Source organism: Rhipicephalus microplus, chromosome 6 (assembly GCF_043290135.1).
Source record: "Rhipicephalus microplus isolate Deutch F79 chromosome 6, USDA_Rmic, whole genome shotgun sequence".
Classification (NCBI taxonomy): domain Eukaryota; kingdom Metazoa; phylum Arthropoda; class Arachnida; order Ixodida; family Ixodidae; genus Rhipicephalus; species Rhipicephalus microplus.
This window is the reverse complement of record NC_134705.1, coordinates 179,457,458-179,476,962: the sequence shown is the minus strand read 5'-3', so window position 1 is coordinate 179,476,962 and position 19,505 is coordinate 179,457,458. Positions and strand designations below refer to the sequence as shown.

Here is a 19,505-nt window from a genome sequence, read left to right as displayed (position 1 = left end):
CAGCTGTTCTTTATATAACCCAGAAAGGTTTTATTGTGTTTATAGACGCCATGATTAAACGTTGTATAACGTACATTTGCCGCTCAAAGTATCATAAGTTTCACTGGCTTTAATAGTAATGAAGTGTTCACCTTAGATATGGTAGACCCTGTACATAGTTACAGTTGCCTTCGAGAAACGACGCAATGTAAATGGAGAAATATCACAAGGAATGCGGTTACAGCTCGTACAAGCTTGCGAAACATGTTATCATTATTCTGTTTCTGTTAATTAAGTTGGAGGTGATACACTAAAGAACGTACAGAATGGCTGTTTTATGAAGGCTGCATTAGGTTGAGAAATTTGTGTTAGAACAAGCGAGACGCTAGCTGTGGTTCAATGACAGACAAGTAAAGCGTCAATGAAAGTTTGTGTGTGTGTGTGTGTGTGAGAGAGAGAGAGAGAGAGAGAGAGAGAGAGAGAAAGGTGTCCTTGGATCCAGTGGAAAAATACCAAGAAGTAGAGGACGGGCAAAATGAAAACTTTTTATTTTTCCTACGTTTCAGTCAGGGACACCGGCCTTCATCAGAGAAAACCATACGGTGAAGGCCGGTCCCCGGCTGAAACGTAGGAAAAATAAAAAGTTATCGTTTTGCCCGTCCTCTACTTCTTGGTGTGTATGTGTGTGTGTGTGTATATATATATATATATATATATATATATATATATATATATATATATATATATATCCATCCACCCGCAGTGAAGAAGACGCACGTACGAAGTGATCTTATTGACGTTGCTGGTCCGGCCTTCATCAGAAGCTCTGATGAAGGCCAGACCCGCGGCCGAAACGTCAATAAAATCACTTCGTACGTGCGTCGTCTTCACTGCGGATAATCTTACCCGGACCCAGCATCACTTTTGTTTTTAGTGTATATATATATATATATATATATATATATATATATATATATATATATATATATATATATATATATATATATATCAACATAAACATTATCAACATTATATCAACATTAAAAGGCTCTTACATGCCCCGCCGCCGTGGTCTAGTCTAGTGGTTAAGGTACTCGGCTGCTGACCCGCAGGTCGCGGGATCGAACCCCGGCTGCGGCGGGTGCATTTCCGATGGAGGCAGGCAGAAATGTAGGCCCGTGTGCTCATATATGGGTGCACGTTAAATAATCTCAGGTGGTCGAAATTTCCGGAGCCCTTCACTATGGCGTCTCTTATAACCATATGGTGGTTTTGGAGCGTTAAACCCCACATATCGATCAAAATGCTTTTTCATTTCTGTTCCACGGAGAATAAATTGACATAACAGCAGCAGATGCATATGCTAATGTTGACAGGCATAGGTACGCAAACAGTCGCGCCAGGGGTCTGACGTATGTAAATGCTATAATACAAGTGCAGAATTGATATTGCCACACAAGAACATTTCAGTGCTTGTTTTTTGCGGTTATTATGGGCATGTTACTACCAATTTAAAGAACATGAATCACTTTTTTTTTCTCTACATTTATTGGGATTGAGTGAAGTTTACACAAGATGTGGTTGTGTTTAAATCATCTTAAAGTGATGTTCAGTCAAATGTGCTTCTTCAGTGTACTACCTATCCAACTTTTGAATTTTCCTGTGCTGCCCTCTGCTCTTTCGGTAGGGGTCGAGACAATAGGTATTGCCGAAGCCTTTTAGACGAAAATATGTTTTGCGACTTTTCTGTTGGGTGAAGGGTGCATGCATTGTGGAATTGTGAAACAAGCGGATCGCCTTTTCTGCTTTTGCGACGTGCCCGACTGCTGCTATCCTCGGTACATTTCAAAGCATCTATGTGGCGTATACAAAACCTGGCGCTTGTCAACAACAATCCCTGTTTTAGTAGAAGTTTACAGCACGTGTTTATTGATTCATAAAGAGCAAAAGCAAGCACAGTGTACATGCTTGAGAGAGCCGGATTTCACCGAGAACAAAAAGGAAATATCGTGACAATTCTGTCAGTCCAAGAGTAGTCCCATTGGTAGGCACCTTTAGAGCACAATAATGTAGAAAGGATGCAGAAAAGCCCACTGTGGAAGGCTGTTAGTGTGTTCAATTTATTGTGGCAATAGCAATTATGGTGGCAAACTGCTGCTTTGGACAAGGAAAGTAAATGGCAGTGTTATTTACTCTGCGGTATCGTTGAAGCCAGTACAAACACGTAATTTATTTTCTTTCATGCCTCAGTGTGAAAAATTTTGCAACTGCGAAGCTGTTGTAGCCCACTGTAGCTTGTGCGGTGCAACCAGAAAACCAACTTCATGAAACAGCACTTTTTTTTTTTTAAGTCCTCGTTTTCATCTTCTGCTGTGCTCCCAAAACACGAGCACCGATTTTTATAGCGCAGGATGCATTAACTCTATTGGGTAAGAGGAGTTAGAGAGAGATTGATTGATTGATTGATTGACTGACTAAAATAACTTTGATGACTAAGAGAAAGAGAGAGGAAGAGAAATAAAAATTGAGAGAAGGCGAAATTCTAGAGGCAAAACTTTCTTTGCCAGGCAACATCCGAAGGCGAGGGGCTAGCAGACCACCATTAGAAAGGGAGTGGTGAGGGAAAGGAGAAAAAGGGGAAAGTGTAAAAGATGTCATTAGAAGAAAAAGAAACACGGAGAACATAATGCAAAAAGAAAATGTTGCGAGAGAGACAGAGAATCAAAGAGCAAAAGATATAGAGTGTGAGAGAGATACAAAGAGAAAGCGCTAAATACAGAGAGAGAAAGAAATGAAGGAGAGACTGAGAATGATGAAAGAGAGAAAGAAATGGAGAGGTGAGGAGGAGGGGAACGCCACAATCTTCATTTCTGCCTGTCTTCGCATTACTAGAGCGCAGCTGCCCTGCACTTTAATGTTGATGTATTGTGGAGATGTTGACGCGTGACTAAGGTGCTGGCTACACCGTAGCTCTTAAATAGACGGAGCATACAACACGACAAATGGAATGGAACTTGTTACCCGATGACATTTTACCTTTGCCTACCTTAGACATTTTTTTTAACATAATTAATGACTACCTAAAAGCATGACCCCATATAGCAAACCTGATTTCTCTTGTGTGTGCTTCTTGAATCTATGAGGTTCTTTTCTTTTGTTTAACTATTGTTCCACCTTTTGTAACTGTTCCCAAGTGTCTCGTAGATTCCTTATATACTAGTGCTAGTACTCTGATGTTATAATAGTTATGTTTTGTATCATCAAATGTGTCATATACCCGATTATACCATAATCTTTCAAGTTTTTTACTGTTCTGTAGATACATTGACTATATGTTTACATTGTATTTCCACTCCTGTAATAGCCCTAAACAGGGCTGACAGTGTTAATAAATGAATGAATGAAATACACACACAGTAGGATATGAAAAAAAAAACAGGTACACAAAAATTAAGATGCATGTCTTTACAGTTAGTACCATTTTTGGGGAGATAACACATATTTAAAGGGACCTCTGGTTAGGTTCTATATTCAGGTGTATAAAAGGCGTTTGCACACAGAATCCCATTTGACAAAAGTGTCGCATGCCCGCAGGTTCAGTGCCAAGTGCATCCCACACTGACTGCCACGGACGAGGCCCTGCAATATGTCGAGGGCCTGGTTCTGCGGCTACTATGGACGCTGTGCGGAGGCCGGCCGCACTCGGTCCAGGACGTGGAGGACCGTGTGCGCCGCCTCTTCCCGAACCCCATCGATCTGTGGGCCATCAAGGACGCCCAGGCGGCCCTGGAGCGTGGTCGTCGCCGCTCGTCCCTCGTGCTGCCGCTCGACAAGATACACCCCCTCCTGCACAAGGTGGGCTCTCTGCTGTGGCTCTGCGCACGTGCATGCGCTTGTTTAAGGAAGGAACATATTTGCACAGCGCAAGACTACGAGTAGTTACGATGTAACTACAGAAGATGAGACGAGGAGAGAAAGAGGGCGTGGCCGGTCAAGATGTGGTTTGATGGCGCTTGGCCAGTTGCAACATGTATTGATAGTGTGAACTATCACACATGTATTAATAGTGTGAACTAAGGCAAGAACTTTATTTTCTTGCATCGCTCTTTCTGTCTTTGTCTTTTCTTCTGTAGTTACGTCGTAACTACTCGTAGTCTTGCGCTGTGCAAATATGGTGATTTCCAATCACCAACTAGCCCAAGCATCTGTATTATTGAAGAAGGAGATATTGAATGTGTTTCACTCTGTTGACCCCCAAGGCGGATTTGTCGGCACGATTCTTGTGTCCCGTGTGGCAGTCGGAAAAGGGCATGGTGCTTCTATGCTACAGCAGGAAAAGGCCACATAGTCGTAATTCCAATGCATTCACCTCCATTGTGTGACGGCAGCAACTTGCAGACTAAAAAAAAAAAAAAAAAGCGAGTGCAAGACCTAATACAGAGTGTGTGCTACCACTACGCTAACCCAACCAGGTAGCAATCCACCGAACAAGAATAGTTGCATAAGCCAGGGCAGTATGTAATCATCCCGAAGCTAGCATTTGGAACATGCATCGTAAAGAAGAAGAGAGGGCCAGAGTTGCGAAGAAATGTTCCATGAACAACACTTCAGTGGCCGGTCAAAATGGGTTTCGATGGCGCGTGGCCAGTTGAGACATGTACCGATAATGTGAAAAAATGCAAGAACTTTATTTCCTTGCATATAAACCGCAGACCTCGCAAAGGCTTCCAGAAAAAAGACGAATGCTTTTGAAGTCATTCTGCCTTCCTTACATACGTTAAGCGATGTCATAAAGCCAACTACCACACTTCCGCCTATATAACCAACACCCCCAATGTTAGCTCTGAATTTTCTCTCTAATTTGAGCCGGTTATGCACGAGAAATTTGAATAACTTGACTTCAGGAGGGGGCTGCAGTTTGTAGCTTCGGAGCACTAGCAGCTTTTTTTTTTTTTATAGGCTGTTGAGGTTTGAGTTTAAAAAAATGTGATGTTACGTTGTGCAGGTTCTGGGCTATCGGCTAGACCTTCAAGTGAGCCAGTACATGGTGGCTGTGCTGGAGTACATAGCAGCTGACATCCTCAAGCTGACTGGCAACTACGTCAAGAACATCCGCCATGTTGAGATCACCTGCCAGGACTGCCGGGTCGCCATGTGTGCCGACAAGGTGCCGTGTCTTGTGTTTTGTTGCCTCTGTTCTTTGCCTCTTCTGCTCTGCATTCACTCTTCATTCGAAGCACTGTTTTATAGAAAGCGACTCCTGGGAAACCCGGATGCACTCAAATTAACACACGTCTACCTCAAAAGCAAACTTCGTCACGATTGCGTTGCCTAGAAATGTATTTCCAACTCTGTTGTTACATGAATGCTTGGAGGCTGCCTTGTGCAAACTGGCTGCTTTGTCTTGATCGTAAATCCTAAACAGCTTTTCTATATTCATTTGATGAGACTTTTCAGTTTAAGTTACATTTTAAATACTTGCCAATTAATGTAAATTTGAAAAGAATGTACCCTTCTTTTAACCTATTCAGTCGGAGCATCGTTTGACTGTGTACCAGATGTCTGGGAATGAAAATGTCAAAATGTCTCATGTCTTAGCATTGTAGTTGAAGTTTGATGTCGTGTCCACTATTAACACGTCTACCACTCGGACACATCATGAAACCATGATGCAATCTTGGCGACTCACGATTACCAGAATAGTATCGAGCGCCCTGCATTGCGACAATTGTTTTTTTCCCTACCCCCCTGACTGTTCCTTTCCTACGTGACCGTGCCAGGTTCTCATGGACATGTTCCACGGCGAAGACCTTGCGGCAGCCGAGGAAGAGTCTCTGGGCACCCGGCCACCATCCTCGTATGACGAGGAGGTCAAGGACCTTATTGCCGAAGAGAGGCAGCACATACGAGAACTCAACATGATCGTCAAAGTTTTTCGCGAGCCCCTGGATAAACTCTTCCCTGGGAGCAAGGTGCGGCAGCGTGTTTGAACCGTTGTAATGGGCCGCATGTCCGTCTTGCCATACTTGAGCATGCTCCTCAAAGTATTACTTTAAATTTATTGAGTGAGCTATATGTACCGATGAGTCATTCTTGGTAAAGCTACTTTCCAAAGCCTTCAGCGGTAGCCATAGGACTTGTCTCTGTGGTATCATTCAGTAGAACTCTACTAGAGTAGCTTTCAGGCCAGCGTTATTGTACATATTCTGAGGTAGAACAGTGCGAAAAACGAGACAGTGATCACACAACACGCCGATGTTCATAAACATTGTGGCAGAACAGTGCAAAGAAAATGGAATAGTGAACACTTCAGGCGCAGCACTGTTTACTGTCCCGTTTCTTTCGCTGTTCTGCCACAATGTTCGTGAACTAGTTAGCCTACCTAGGAACCCTTGCACAAGTTTGCTTTCCTCTTCTGATGCAGATGCGACTATTTACTTTTATTTTCTTGCTGCTATTTCTTTGAGTAATTTCTTTAAAATCGGGTTCGCTGATGATGTCTTATCTTTACATGTAGCGGTATAATAGTGCAAGCAGTGAGGTACCTCGCAGTCTGTGAGAGTGTATCTCTTCAATGATAATGCGTTGTACTTACTATTCACGTCTTTCTGCAGGATTTGGATGTCATCTTTGGCAATGTCAGTGAGGTGTACGAGTTCAGTGTCTCGCTCCTCGGCTCCTTTGAGGACGTCGTCGAAATGACCGACGAAAATCAGAGTCCTGCCATTGGTTCCTGTTTCTACGAAATGGCAGAGGTACAAATGCTTTCATGCTTATTTCTTTTAATCGATTGCGTTGTTCCGCCAGATCAAAGGGCAAACAACAAACTGGAAAGTACTGTCATAAGCACGATAAGCAAGAATGCGGGAGCGCGTGGCAAATAGCCTCGAACCCCAATTCGTTCGACATTCGGATGGCACTGTCTCAAATCTAGTAGGACGAGTCACACTTTTCCACGAACTGTTGTCAATCCAACCATGCCTCTGCTTTTACGGCACATGACACTGATAAGAGCTTGATATTGTAGCACCTGTTGTAGCCCGATGCACAGCAAATAGGGTTACTTTTTTGCTTGGTCCTATTTTTTTGTATTTAACTCCATGTGACACAAACACACAAATGTGAATCGAAAAACAGATTAACAGCAGTATCTTGCGCAGAGCTATGACAGCACAATGTCACACTTAGCGGGGCATAATGGCCTTATAATTGTGAGCAGCCGGTGATGCGTATTCAGCTGCCATTTTGTGTCAAAACAAGAGAGGCAGGAGGTTCAATGGCCAGCGGAAGTGCCGCGCCCTTCCCATTTTGTGATAGAGGCCGCTCTGTACTGCTCCACATCAAGTTTGAGACTATTTGCAATGCATTTGCGTGTTGCCGCTCATATTGCTCACAATAGTGCATTGTTGCATCTGCCAATGTGTGTCGTGGTTTTAAAGTGCCTAAAAATAGAAGTTACATTTCAGTTAGTATGCTGGCGTATGCAAAACATTGTGTGGTGCATTGTCAGGTTTGTATTTAGTTTCTTTGCGGCCGTGCGCATCGCAGTTGCGCTTCACGTCTCGGCAAGACAAATGACATTGGTTATAACCTTTTAATTTACCTTTTCTATTCCACCTTTTCTTGTAGTACGACGAGTTTGACGTATATGACGACTACGCACAAACTGTGGTAGCCCGAAGCTGTCGCGACACGTTGGCTGAGCTGCTTCTGAAGCCGGATGTGGCCAGCTCCCTACAGGTGAGGCAGTCTTTGCATTGGAGTTTTCCATGAATATGCAATTCCCGCTGCCCACCTAGCCATCCCGTTTCGAGACTTGGAATTTTTTAGGGGTTCCTCGCCCACTCTTTCACTTGAGAAACCTGTAAAAGTGTTTCTAGTGATTCATGCTTAGCCTCTTTTATTCCCCCCCCCCCCCCCCCCCTTTATCTTCGCAGACTGCTGGACATGGCTTTCTGCTAGCAGTGAAGTATGTTCTGCCAAGGTTGCTCGTGGGTCCCGTGGCCCACTGCTTTCAGTATTTCGAAGCCATCAAGGTGAGTAGCAAAGCTTTCTATTCACATTACTGTGCTTGTCTGCAGCAGAGGCAGCATATTTCGTAAATACAGAATGTAGAGGGTGCTTAGAAATCGTAACTCAGTAGTCGTACGGTTCCATAATGTAAGGAGTGGTAGAGAACAAAGTGGGGCTTTCAGGAACGCAACTTTGAGGCATGCATTCTCTCTTGCGAAGTGCTGTACTGTTGGTGCGTTTTAGGGCATTGCCTTTCCCAGCAGAGCGTCTCAACACAAAACAGAATTTCTCGTATGTAATCAGTTGTATATAATTAATAAATGTATTGCATTTCATGGTGGTTTTGTCATGTGTTGGTGAGTTAAGATCACTGTTACTTTTTTATCATTCTATTACTACTTCTGGTAATCAATTGCATCTAGTCTGTTACATTATTGACCAGAAAGGTGTAGCGCTCCATGCAGCTTGGAGCACTCGTACAGTAGAATGGCCCTGGCTGTAACCAGCTGCCTTGCAGTTGCAAAATTTAGCGCTCCATTAAGTTTCCAAGCTTGTACAACTTCGAATATTCTGTTGGAAGTTTGCTTTGTTTTGAAGTTCACATGGTCGGGAAATTTTTATTGGGAAAGCGGAGAATGCTACAAGAAATGTTTTCCAGTCATGGTCAGAAATGTCATCGTCGTAGTTGTCTACCTGGGAGAATTTCTTGTCTGACCAGTAGATTGACTGCGTCGCTCTTGGGCGACACTAGCGGTCAGATTTTGTCGACTTTCAACATCAAGTTAAAATTATATAATTCCTTTTTTATGGAACAAATGCATGCTCGTTGCCGTCAATATGATGAACGATCTTGTCATTTGCGTCACCATCACGATTTTTTTTCCAAGCGGTGGGCAGTTTTGTTAATTACTTGCTAATTAATGTTAATTACTCAAACTCACAGAAACCGACACACTCCTTCAGTTTCTTGCTTAAAGTGTAATATTGGGTGCCTTGGAATCGTGCCATGCAAATTTGATGCATTTTCAGACAGTGCATCATAACTTGTGCCCGAAGGGGATATTTACGATACACGCGTCTTTGCATGAAGTGACCCCGCAGGCTGTTTTGACTATCAAATTTTGTCAGTGCCCCTGTAATGCTTTCGCAAGATAAGCTTTTACCAAGGCCACCTCCGCACACAAAATGCGACACACCGAATGTCGTTCTTTCTTTGTGCAGGTGTTGCAGCAGATGGCACCGACGGAAGAAGACAGGGAAACATTGGAGCAGGCTGAAGGATTGCTCCGGAGGCTGAAGGCCCAACTTACACGTACCTGCGCTGACAAGCTGCCACGTAAAAGGCCCGGGTGAGGACTAGTCGGGCCGACTTGATTTTAATGTACACAGCCCTGTGTTGCTGGGCTAGCTGATGTGACTGTTGCATGAAGGGTGCTAAGCAAAAAGAAGATGTGGATAGGAAAGACGACCAGTTTTATTGAGTCCGAACGCTCCTAAGAGCAGTTTTCTGCACACTCATCGACTGGTTCACTTTTTGCAAGGCTGTCAATTGGAGGACGACGATACGCGAGTCATGCAAAAGTGACTGGAGGCCGTAACGTCTTTCATTAATGCCTGTGTGGCATCATAAGGATTTGGGAGAAAAGAAAATAACCAAACTCCATTCGTAAAGTCATTCAGTAATCACCCTTGACTGATTGGCCCTTGACTTTCTCGAGGATACAGCCCTGCAGAACTAATGGGCCTGTTTTAACAAAAGTTTTCCATTTCTATTTTAGGGAGGCATCCTTACGCATGCACAGCCGTGACCGCCGAGCCACAGCACTACACAAGATGAAAGAGCTGCAGAAGGCTGTCGACGGTTGGGAAGGGCGGGACATCGGCCAGTGCTGCAACGAGTACATCATGGGTGAGTGCTGTGGCCCACTGGTCTCGACTGTGTTCCAAGGACGGTCGTTGATGCAAGCCATTCTGTCTGTTCGCATACACTGTGCCTTATTCAAGTGTACACCACGTGATGAAGTGTTTGACCACGTGATGATGTGTGATGTAGCTAATAAGCTAGCACTGCATGAAATACGCACATTACAGTACATTTGTTGAGGCAGTACACTCAAACCTCCATGTAACGAACTCATATATAATGAAGTATCGGTTATAACAAAGTAAATAAAGAATAGTCTAGCAATATATATAGTGTTATGAATGTACCATTATAACACATTTTGGGATATGGCAAACTTATTTTCATCTAAGGTGTAACTTTGTTATAATGAGGTTTGAGTGTACATATATGTTAGAGGCCATGAACAACCTTTATTTTTGTTGTCAAAATTACCTAACTTGTGGCCCCAAATATGCAGACACTTCATGTGGTTGTTTCAGTATTTAAAGAGAAAAAATTTTGCGTTGTCTGTAATTTACACAAAAAAAGCCAAATTTTAATAAAAGTTTCGATGCAACCAAGTGGATTGCCGATTTCACCCACTTCATTCTGTCAGGGCTTAACTATACTAATTGCCATCGTTGTGCTCCAAGATTTTATATTGGTGGTCTTAAGCTCATCCGATAAGTTCATTTTCTAACGTCCCATCTTTAGCTGCAGTATTGCTCACCGCGAGAACTAATTGACAGTGTAGCTGTAAAAAGGGATGCCGTGCTCCTTTTAGTTGTAGGAGAGGAAAGGCACAGACATCCAGACATCTCGTGTTTCGGCAAGCTGACTGATAAATTGATTGTACCATAAAATTTTGGAGCATATAAGTGTTTGGTGGAGAAAGCGAAGTTCATTCTTCATTTATTGATTGATTGACTGTACAAAAGAACTTCAAAGCGTATTAATAAGTGGTTCGGTCCCGCATATGCAGACGGCACACTTGGCAAAGTGGGCTCGGGCCGCCGGCTGACGGAGCGACACCTGTTCCTGTTTGACGGGCTGGTGCTCCTCTGCAAGCACAGCAATAAGCGCTCGAGCGTCACGGGAGGGCCGACACCCGAATACCGTCTCAAGGAATGCTTCTTCCTGCGCAAGGTCGAAATCCTCGATCGAGAGGACACCGACGGTACGCAGATGTTGCTCAAACTGGAAGCTGTAACTTGGACCAAGGAATTTTCTTTACTCAAGCTTTGACAGCGGGGCTGTTGAAGGTCGAAATTAATTCTTACTAGTGGGTATGTGCTGCATAAATTGGCAGGCCTCTCTCGTCACCTTCAGGTCACTGACGAAAGCAAGTTTTGTGTAACTAGTTTGCGGGTATGTGCCACAGGAGTCCGTCAAGGCCCAACTGTAGTGTCCAATGCAGTAATGATGAAGCTATCTATAAGAAATCTAACGAGTATGTATCAAGGAGCACCTAGGAAGCATGTGCCACAGAAATTGGGCAAGCCGCTGTAGTCTTCACGATGTTAATAAGTTATCCAACCTCTGTATGTGTGGTGTATTTTGAAAGGGCACCTCCTGACACGCTTCTGTCCCTGTTTGCAGAGCTCAAGTTTGCCTTCGAGATAGCTCCGCGTGATGCCCCGCACATTGTGCTCTTTGCCAAGAACGCCGAGGAGAAGAGTAACTGGATGGCCAGTCTTGTCATGCTGAACATGCGCAGGTAAGCTCAAGCATTCCTCATGGGAACTTGCATTGGATTAGTTGGCTAATAGTTGGCACTAACCATGAAACTATGTTTATTTATTGCAAAAGAACAATAGGGGTGGAAGGAGAAAGTTTAGCTTTGATAAAAGCTGTCGATTGTAATGAGCTATAGTAAGGCATACTGTAGCTCCTTACCCATCCTTTATTTGTTGTTTTGTACTCGGTAACCATAGTTTTATGGCCAGTACCATTGGAGTATTCTTCAGGACGTTCCTGTACCCATCAGGTGGGAGAATCTTGCCTCTAAGTGTCAGCCTAATGCATGTCTTGCTGGTATTACCCCATGACACAGCAAACCATGTGATTACCGTATATTGCCGATTATAATGTTTTTTCCTTTTCTTTTTTTCATAAAATGGTTTTTTAAAGTTCGGAGGTCAACCTATACGCGGAATCTCCAAGTCGACTTGGAATCGTAAAGTCCACTTTTCTGAGGGGCCTGACTTTTCTGAGGGGTCCGACAAATGGTGGTCGTCCCCAGATTCACTGCTATTCGACGCATCGATAACATTCGTTGCAGAGGCAACGGAGTCGCAAGAACTGCTATTGCCCAATGCACGCGCTGGTTCTGGAACTGGACATCTTTATGGTCTGCCGCGGCGATCGCGAAACTACGGTATAGCTATGGTGGCTAGAGGAGGAAGAGGAGGAGGAGGTCATAATTTTTTCATGATGCATCACTGACGGCATCTGTTTCAATCGTAGAGCCATCGCATTGGTGCGTCTGTCGCGCGAGATCAGCAACAACACCGGTAGTTGCCGCATATGGCAGTGCATTTGACTCGAGAAGAAACGCGACGTGTGTTTATCTCACGTGAGAAACTCGACATGCATGTCTCGCTCACAAAAAACGTGACGTTTAATGTTCGCGAAAGACGTGACATGCGTTTCTCGCTTTAGTGGACAGAGTCAACAGACAGAGTCAACAGTTCAGAGTCAACATTTCTTTTTGCCTAGAAGGGGTTCTAAGTTGGGGGTCTACTTATAATCGGCAAAATACGATAGGTGTGTTTTTTTACGAGAGTGCTGAAAAAGAACGTGTAATTTCAGAATACCTTAACAAGTGATAACAATTGCCGGCCGTGTAGTGCTTGCTGATAATCGTTATTGTGTCCTTGTGCAGCATGCTGGAGCGGACCCTGGACAGCATCCTGTCCGACGAGGAAAAGAAACATCCGCTGCGGTTACCTGAGAACTACAGGTCAGCCACTCTGACCGACCTTGCAGCTTTTCTTGGTTGCTTTCTTCTCTGCTGCACTGTTACGGCGTTGGACATAACTGGCTTGGTGTTAATGGATGTCGTTTGGGGAGATACTCAGTTTTGCAACCATCTTGAAATTTTCACTCCGATCAAAAGCTTTATTTTCGGTTTAGACACGTCTATGTTAGTTTCAGGCATGCAGGCACCATTCATTTCCGTTTTTATTCCGTTGAAATTGGAATTTTAATCCTTTTATAATGTTCTGTCACATTAATTCTAATAAAAGAAAAATGATGGCCCTCTCCGATTGTCGGCTGTCGCACCATGGCTCTGTATAAAATGGAATCTTTCGGCTGGGCGTGCTGTACTTCATCATAATCATTATTTTAATTGTTTTACTAGATATTTTCTCTGCATACTTATTGCTGGAAGCCCTCTTCCGCTACGACCTTTATGTTTTCTCATATTTTGCACAAATATAACCTTAAATGGAGCCTCGAGGTGCCTGAAAATATGTTCCATTTTACAGATGTTCCACTTACTGAGAGAGGAACAGAGGGTGCATAATCCAAGTATGGAACCAGTCGTATTAGAGGCAGTTTCATTCAAGTAGCAATTGCATTTAGGAGGTTTTCATTTACAGAGATTTTACTGCGATTTTCAAGTAATTTAAATAGCTCTACTAAAAACTGGTACACTCCTGAGGTGCGAGATCAGATGACTTTTTTTCTGCATCCCGTGGCTACATTCTTTTTCTATGCTAGAAAGATGTCAGCTCCACCTACAGCCATTGCTGCCCCTTACACTGGGAATTTGCATAAATGATCCATCTGATAATGCTTGCTCGTTTTCGCAAGCTCAAGCACGTATTGTTTCAAGATTATAGCCGATCTTTCGCTGCAGACATTCGTTTATCTAGCTAGTTTTTTAGGCTGGAAACCTTTAAACTACCATTGCAGCAGCCGACAGACCAGCCTGAACGCCCTGATAAATTACGTTTGGTATTTGGAAATCGCTGCTCTGCCAACTGTAATGCTTTATGTCATAACTAAGAACCTTTAATTCTGTATATGGGTTGTATTTACCGTATATACTCGAATAGTAGGCGCACCGCCAGTTTGGTTGCGAGAAGTCAGATCTTTTTTATTTCCACCCGTAATATGCGCACCCCGAACTTGGCCGTGATCAGTAGTTTTGTACTGGATTTGTACAATTGCAATTCAACTCCTTCTTTCGTTAACTGGAATGAGGAAAAAGAAAAGAAAGAAGACATGGCAGTGCTATTCCATCTGAATGGCCTCGCAGAGTGAGGAAGAAAGGCAATCAACTTTTGCACCAGCACCGGCTTGGCTCCGTCCACGCACGGAACAAGCAACCACGTCCTCAACAAGTGTGTTTTGAGTTTTCGGTCGGAAAAAGCGTTGCCGTTATCGCGTTAAACGCTTTTCAGCTTTCCACTTGAGCTTTCGCCTTTCCTGCCACTATGCAGGCTTTCACAAGCTCGGCGCTTTTTTGTCACTCTTGATCTCCCGACCACAAACCAAAATATGGTTTTACGCGCACTACAGCTAGATCAGAGCCTCGTTGCGATCTTTTCGACGCCCAATCTTCGTGTTGTCTTGTATAAACTTTCCACAACAACGTGCCGAACCATAGGCTAAGCCTATGCAGCCTTGGTTGCTCTTTAGAGGCGGTCGCGTGCGATCAAAGTTGTGGTTTTGTGTGGAACCAACGTAACTTTTTTTGGTGGCTTTACTTGAAGGAATGAAGGCATGGGTGGCACTCGTAACACTCAAATGGTGGCTCGAGGTTCGATCGCAATGACCGGAACGATCGGTACAGTTCAGCGCACAAAATTTCGGTCGTGATAATGCGCACAGTCTAGGTGCCCTGAAGCATAATCGGCGAATGTTTGGGATGGTATTCTCTTTTCGTGGGTAGGATATGTGTGCGTGTTTGTGTGTGTGTGTTTGTTTTTTGCCCCCCCCCCCCCCCACAGCTCATTTCATTAGCAATGTGGATCTTTGGATGTACACTTTTTGAAAATTTGAATGCAGTGACCACACGGCATCACATGCCTTTGAGGCTGCATGTTCAACATGTTTTGCGCTAGAGCATCCTATGAAGAAGGTTGTTTAGGCTGTAGTGCGGATATTCACAACTTCGGATGGGCGGTCTATGCTGTAGTTCGAAATATAATTTTCGGAAAGCTCACCCCACGTAATATGTGCACCCCAAACTTGGCGCTGAATTATCTAGAAAAAAAAAAAGTGCGCCTATTATGCAAGTGAGTACTATAGATAAGCTAATAAGTACCAGGGGTTTTAGCGGGAACTAGCTAGCACGGCTGCCTTTTGTGGATGAAGGCCAGGCGTGCCACATTTCTGTGGGCAGAACGGGCATTTTTTTTTTTCATGTTGTAGCAGGATGTAGTAACTTGCATCGCCAACGCCGTTGGTTTCCATTGTTTGTTCTCATGCCGGCCACACTCCTCGCCTCGCAACTTGCAGGTTCTCGCTAGAGGACTCTGAGTCCCAGGTGGTGTTGGAAGAGAAGACCAACGCGGGTGTCCCACTCATCAAGGGTGCTACCCTTCTGAAACTGGTGGAGCGGCTGACATACCACATGTATGCCGACCCCATGTTCGTGCGCACTTTCCTCACCACCTTCCGCTCCTTCTGCCAGCCGCACGAACTGCTGGATCTGCTCTCCGAGAGATATCCTTTTTGAATATTATTGGTACTGTTTTCTTGTGACAAAAGGAAGTGCAGACATTCAACCTGACACAAATGCCGACCAACCAGCAACGTCGACAACGTACAATGCACTTACCCAAGTCACTGATTGCCTGCAGTGGTAGCCCCCTGATTGAGACATTGCTCTGTTGGGCTTGTCATATCAATTCCAACCATGGCAGCAGGGTTGCAAATTGGGGGAAAAAAAAGAAAGGGGGGGGTCGCTACGCAGTAGTTGTTGAAAAACTAAGACAATAAGCAAGCTAATTCAGTGGTGTTGCCCTTTTCCTATCCCTCCGCCTTACCCTCACTTCCCTTTCTCACCCTTTCCTATGCTATACACGATTATGCTTGCTCCCTATTCTCATATTTATTGTGTGTGTGTCTATTTCCTTCTATCTCTGTCTCTCTCTGTCTGTGTACTAGTTTCATTACCCGGCAGATTTATTGCATCCCACGCCTGACAAATCGGCATTCATGCGAGGTTGTGCAAGGTTGTGAGCGTTTTTCTTAACACGTGCGCACGTTTGACATTCCCGAGCCTCAAGCTCCCCCCTTGGCCGAACAGTGTGAAGGAGCAGAAGCCGAAGCCGCACGGAACCTGCACCGCGAGTGCCTGAAGCGCTTCCGCAAGGAGTACAGCCAGCCAGTACAGTTTCGGTAAGCTGTTCACTCTTGTGTCAACATTCAAGGTGTATGTGTAGCTCGTCAGAGTTGCAACGTGAAGCACATCCGAATTCCCGAAGGCAATTGCAGGTGTAAACTGTAATCCACTGTAATCGAGAACTGTTGCCAATCATTGCAAATTGGAGTTGTATGTACATGTGTGCGGTACCTCAACAGTTTGTTTTGTAGTATCTCTGAATGCCACTCAGCAATGACATGTGCACTCTTTGGTGCCTTTATCGCCTGCAGTATTAGCTGGCACTTCATTCGTGCCGTTGGTTGCACTGCTAACCAAAGATTCACAGCCTGGCCATGTTTTTTCCTGGCCCTGTGGAGCTGTGCTGTTTGCACTTCTATACCAACTGCTCTTCCATAGTGGCTAGTCGTGTGTCCAGTCTCGTGGGCATGTGGTCAGTCGGCCAGGTCTGCAACAATTTAACTTCATCAGTGGCCGCACCGAAGCACCTGTGTGCATGAACATGGGTGTAGCATATGGAGAAATACATTTACATCGAGTAATGCAACACCATCACCGTGCCTAGCTGTATACAACAAGTTAAGTCTTCAATTTGCTCCAAAATTTGCACTAGAGTAGCATTGTTCAATCGCATCGCCACCTACACAGTGGTTGGTTGTTGGAGTCCTGCTTCAGCTCTTGCCTTGCTGTTGCGACGCAGAGTGCTGAACGTGCTGCGACACTGGGTGGACCACCACTACTACGACTTTGAGCGGGACCCGACGCTGCTCGAGAAGCTTCGCGCTTTCCTCGACCGCGTCAAGGGCAAGAACATGCGCAAGTGGGTTGAGTCCATCAACAAGGTCATCCAACGAAGGGTGAGTCTGTGTATTTTCATGGGCATTTTAGGGTGCTGCTGAACGATGATGGTGCAAAGCTGTGTTGCCTGCACTCTATCATAACTTCTGCGTTTCCACAGTTGTGAGGTCTTTTAAGAGAATAGTCAGTGTTTGCCAAGATGGGAGAATGGGTGCATTATTCACATTTACATGGAAAACGCTTCATTCCTAGTGTTCATGATGCTGAGCTCTAAGCAGTGCGTGCATTTCTCTTTTCTTTGTACGTAATGTGTTTGTATACCACAGTTGGTACATAGTTCGACACTTACAAACCCGATTCCAACAGCATGTTACAGTGGATAGTCTTCTGTTACATTGAGTGCTCAAGAAACTGAAAGTTTGGTATCGGACATGTTTGCAGAACTGATTTTTACTGCCACCACTTATAAGTGCACTGTGAAATGCCATTCGATCAGGTTCCACATTGCTGTCCTGAATAGTTAGGCAGTGCATCTCATGCACAAAGGCAGCAGGAGCTGTAATCTAGGCAAGAAACAAAGGGATATCTGTCACCTAGATAAGTATCATAAAGACAGCAGTCAAAGTGAGGCCCTTCATATATTATCTGAAAGCCTCTCTGTTAGGTCTTGCGTTGGCTTCAGTGCTTCAGGGCGTATGCACGCAGTGCATTGGTTCTACAGTAGTTCCCCTAACGGTTGGATCAATCGCCCCGTCATTCACAGAGCGAGCAGTTGGACGAACCGAGGGAGATCACCTTCGGCTACAGCCCACCTAACATCGAGTGGTACCTGTGCAGCACTCCGGACAAGTTTGACATTCTGACTGTGAGTCACACATTGCACCGTCTTGATTGACTGAACGCAACCATACCCCGAAGTCTCGCTTTATGGAAGGGTGGCCGTGCTATAGACTGTGAGTCACACATTGCACCGTCTTGATTGACTGAACGCAACCATGCCCCGAAGTCTTGCTTTATGGAAGGGTGGCCGTGCTATACCTTTTCGGGGGATCCTATTTAGTTCCTTCTTCATCAAGCGAAATGAGCTTATAAAAAAAATCGCATTAATGGTCACAGGGTTTTCATAATTCAGGTAGCAATCCCTCATATCGTAATTTTTGCAGCTGTGTCTGTATGATGTAGAAGACATAGCAAGTATTGGCCTGCCGTGGTTTACCCCCCGCACCATTGATGAATTAAGTCACCCACTCACTCAGTGCCATCCTTCTGTTGCACAAGAATGTAGAATAATATTAAAATAAGATTGACAAAGCCTTCCTGATGGCATCGTTTAAATGGTTACAACTTCCTTTGGATAAAAAGCCGTACACCGTGCACCACTTGCGTTGATGGTATTGTTTTCGTGGCTGCAGTGCCCTCCTTCCATGCGGCTATCATTATACTTGGGCAGTATTGACAAATGACAATGTACGTCATGCTACGGTCGTTTGTTTCACAGCAGTCTCAGTGTCATGGAAATGTAAATGCCAAATTGCACGTTCAGGTAACGAGTGGGGTGGCTGAGATCACACTCGCGTGTGATGCACGAAGTGCACAAAATTAGGGGTGTGCGAATATGAAATTTTTCGAATACGAACCGAATACGAATATTCATGTTCGAATATCGAATATCAAAGGACAAATGCCTTTACAGTAACAATAATTTAAGATGTATTTATCTAAAAAAATACACAACAGCCTGTCTGTTAACACAACATACACTGTTATTTGGAACACAATGCATGTAATGACTAGCTGTTATCATGAAACATAATGACTACATGTTATCATGGAGGAATATGAGTTGCTCCACATGATCAGGCAGGAGGCGCTCCCTCCGAACAGAGACAACCTCCCCTGCCACTGAAAAGGCACGCTCACTTGGAACTGAAGTGGCTGGTATGGGCAAGTACTTGGGGCAAAGCTTTGCCAGACTGGGGTATCTGAAGGTGCCCACAGTCTGCCACCAGTCGCATGGGTCACTGTCTTTCTTCAGTACGGCTACTTCAGAATACACTTTAATTTCCCATTCTGAAGTAGACAGTGGTGTACTTGCTACTTGACTATTTGCAAGATTATCAAATGTACTCCAAACATCAGAGTGAACGCATAGTGAACGTGTGGTAGTGCAACACGCTACGGCGGCATACGAAAAGCATGCAATACGTTTACACGAACGTCAACTTTGCTGCTGATTGTTGAACGTCGTTGGCCGACATAGTGCCTCCGTGCACTTCTGACGCTTATCGCCCCTCTGGGCAACGTTTTAATATCATCTCTGAACCCAGCGGAAATATTAAAGAAGAGTTATTTTCCGCATGATGATCCAATCAAATATTCGATATTGTCGAATACTTTTTTTTTCGAATCGAATACGAATAGTGTGAATTTAATATTCGACGAATATTCGAAACTTTCGAATATTCCCACACCCCTACACAAAATTGCTGC

The 19,505-nt window shown here is 44.4% G+C and overlaps 1 protein-coding gene across 1 annotated transcript in view; it reads left to right on the top strand.

The window, feature by feature from the left end:
• The window catches only part of LOC142765707 (son of sevenless homolog 2-like), a 34,517-nt gene that overhangs the window by 3,278 nt on the left and 11,734 nt on the right, over nt 1-19,505 (top strand). Inside the window, exons 2-16 of the mRNA XM_075867161.1 lie at nt 3,574-3,834; nt 4,985-5,146; nt 5,760-5,951; nt 6,594-6,734; nt 7,609-7,719; nt 7,917-8,015; nt 9,214-9,341; nt 9,771-9,901; nt 10,860-11,054; nt 11,477-11,594; nt 12,762-12,839; nt 15,350-15,556; nt 16,100-16,234; nt 16,918-17,074; nt 17,779-17,880. Of these exons, the coding sequence (XP_075723276.1) occupies nt 3,574-3,834; nt 4,985-5,146; nt 5,760-5,951; nt 6,594-6,734; nt 7,609-7,719; nt 7,917-8,015; nt 9,214-9,341; nt 9,771-9,901; nt 10,860-11,054; nt 11,477-11,594; nt 12,762-12,839; nt 15,350-15,556; nt 16,100-16,234; nt 16,918-17,074; nt 17,779-17,880 (2,217 nt within the window). The remainder of the gene's footprint in view (nt 1-3,573; nt 3,835-4,984; nt 5,147-5,759; nt 5,952-6,593; nt 6,735-7,608; nt 7,720-7,916; nt 8,016-9,213; nt 9,342-9,770; nt 9,902-10,859; nt 11,055-11,476; nt 11,595-12,761; nt 12,840-15,349; nt 15,557-16,099; nt 16,235-16,917; nt 17,075-17,778; nt 17,881-19,505) is intronic.